General features: G+C 55.8%; 1 protein-coding gene across 1 annotated transcript in view; it reads left to right on the forward strand.

Annotated features, from left to right (window-relative positions):
* Positions 1–2,769, forward strand: part of RELL2 (RELT-like 2) — a 10,269-nt gene that overhangs the window by 5,933 nt on the left and 1,567 nt on the right. The window contains exon 6 of the mRNA XM_010145500.1: positions 1,667–2,237. Within this exon, the coding sequence (XP_010143802.1) occupies positions 1,667–2,237 (571 nt within the window). The remainder of the gene's footprint in view (positions 1–1,666; positions 2,238–2,769) is intronic.

Consider the following 2,769-nt stretch of genomic DNA (forward strand, 5'->3'; position numbering starts at 1 on the left):
CTCAGCAGCCAGCCAGCCTCTCCTGCCTTTCCCCTCGCTGTCCAGAGGCTGATTACGTTACCTCTTGTGCCCTCTCCAGTCCGAAGCCTGCCTGCTCCTTTCAATCCGTTCCGACTCTTCCAGGCTGACATTGCTCAATGACATTACCCATAAAAGATCCTGCCACTCACGCCTCCTCCCTGTCCCTCCGCAGGACTGGAACGTTCTCTGGTCTTCCCGAATCGCAGTGCTGGTGCCTTGTCTCCAAATAGCTGGACAGACCAGAACGGTCACGTTTGCTGCTGCTCGGCCTGACCTGAGCAGTTCTGGGGGTATCTTCAGGGGAATATTTCTCTTCTTTACCCTTCCAATCGCGAGCAGCATTTCCGACTGCAGAGCTGAGGGGTCTGTACTGCCCACAGACCGCGTGGTCCTCAGTCTGGCAATGGTGTCCTTCATCTCTGGCATCTCATTTGGCATCTGTTCTTATCTCTAGGACCTTTCTTCTCAGCTTCTTCCTTCAGAGTGGCTGTACTGCCATGTGCTTGACCTTCAGGTCTTGTTCTTCTTTCAACCTCAGTGGTGCTTGACTTTTGCTGCTGAAATTGTATTTTGCCCTGATGCTGACTGGCAGCAGACCATCATCAGTGTCAGGGCCACCTTAAGCTTCTTCTTGTCTGACTCGAGCACGCAGAGAGCAGTTGCTGGTTGACTCACAGGCTGCATGAGATCTCTGTAGTGGGATCAGCATTCTTTGGCGGGTGGACACCAGCTCACCATGGAAGAGATTTCCTGCTGGTCCGGCAGCGGCTTGCATCACTTACGAAGAGGAGTCACACCGTTAGTCATAACCAGCTCACTGGAATTCAGACTTTCAGGCTTTGCCTATGTGTCATCCCTCACAAATCCCAAAGTTACAGTAGATCCCCACCTTCTCTCTTCTCCTCACGCGCAATATTGCATCACCTCTGATTAGAAACACACCCTTTGAGGGGTCGAACCAACCTCTGCAGCTGTTCTCCTGCCCCCCCTGGAGCTCTAAGCTGTTATCTGGTACCCGGTGGAATCTTGGTGAACCACCTAGGCAGCATCCATCACTCCAGGGGATGGTGCAAAATGGGCTCTGGCAGATTTTAGCCAAACAAATCGTCCTGCCTTTGATCCCCAAAGTATAGGGGGAGCCAAATATAGCTCATTCTGCTGAAAACCTGACCCTGCTCTCACTTAGGACAGATTGTCTGCCAAAAGCTCTGGCTCTTGTTCCGCAGTTAGTCACTGGGCACAATGTCCACACACCTCTGCATGGCCTCACTGGGTTTTCACTTCACCTTCTCAATCAACACCTGAGTTTCCGTACAAGGTCCTGTTCGTCCCTGCTGCACCGCAGAGCATTTCCAAGAGCTACAATCCATCTTCTTGCAGGGAGGACAGGCTGGGGAGGTCTGCACCAGCCAACATCTGGGGCGACCTTTTCATCTTTCTATTTGTTTTGTTAAAATTGAAGGGGAAAATGGGGTTAAGCCAGTAGGAACACGGCCAGAGCAGAGGTCGGTGGTGTTGAACGGGTCTGAGATCAGCACCATCAATGACAAAGAGAGGAGATCTGAGGCTGGAGGTGCCGACAAGCTGGAAATACAGCTGGTGGAGAGGAGGGAAGGGATTTTGATCTGTCCTGCCCCCATTCCAGGTTCCGTGTCACACATATTGGGAAGAAACCCACTTTCCACGAGCAGCAGGATGGTCCCCTGCCTGAGGGCAGCCAGGAGCCGAGCACGGAGGAGCTGGAGCACAGCAGCGACCGGCGCCAGTGGGAGCGGGCTCGCAATGGGACTGTCCCCACGGGTGGCCTGCAGAATGGAACCATCCAGAAGGGTGCCCAGAGTGGCAAAGGTGGGGAGCAGAGCCACTCCACCACCCCAGCCCTGAACACACCAGCCAGCTCCAGCACTCGCAACAGCCGACGGTCGGGCAAAGGGTCCGGCACGGTGGGCTCGCTGCAGGATGCTGGCACCGCTCCCGGGAGCTCCAGCCGCCAGCGGAAGCTCCTGAGCCATCGGGTGCTGGGAGGGTCGAGTCCCAGCATCCCAGGAGAGCTGGTGCAGGAAGGAGCCAGCATCTGCCTGGAGGAGACCGGACTGGGGTCGGCAGATGAAGTGTCAGATATTCATGGGAGTCTGAGCCTGCACGAACAGCCTGATGAGTTGGGAAGAGACAACAGCAGCAGAAACCAGCCTGGAGCAGAGGACATGAGGCAGCAGGTAGGTTCCTCTGCTTCCTTGTCCCTGTGTGGTCCCCTGGCTGGAGGGTGGGACCAGGCACCGAGTCCTGCTGTAGCATGAGTACAGTGGCAAGCTGGGCAGTGGGGACAGGCGAGGTGAGGCCATCACCGGGCTGACCAACATTGAACTTGCCCTGTCCTGCCCACCCCATTTCTGTGGCATGGAACCTGCCCATCCCATTTCTGCTCACCTCTTTCGATTGCCTTTCCCCATCCCTTTGCCCGGGTCCAGGGCCTGCAGAGTCACCATGACAGTTCCCGCTCTGCCAGTACCCCCGCACCGTGGGGAAAAGGCAGGTCACTGGGGGACTTGCATGGGAGAGGCTGCAGATCAGCTGCCAGGTTCTCCTTGGGCGAGGGATGTGTTTTCCTTTGTGGTTGGGCTCTTTGGGGACATCCTTTGGGCTCACTTTTTCTTGACCTGGGGGAGCTCTGCTGTTGCACATAGCTTGGTCTCCCAAATCCAAGAAAGCTGGAGAGGGCCTTTTTACAAAGGCGTGTAGGGCTAGGAC

The sequence above is a fragment of the Buceros rhinoceros genome, unplaced genomic scaffold, assembly GCF_000710305.1.
Source record: "Buceros rhinoceros silvestris isolate BGI_N320 unplaced genomic scaffold, ASM71030v1 scaffold28101, whole genome shotgun sequence".
Lineage (NCBI taxonomy): Eukaryota > Metazoa > Chordata > Aves > Bucerotiformes > Bucerotidae > Buceros > Buceros rhinoceros.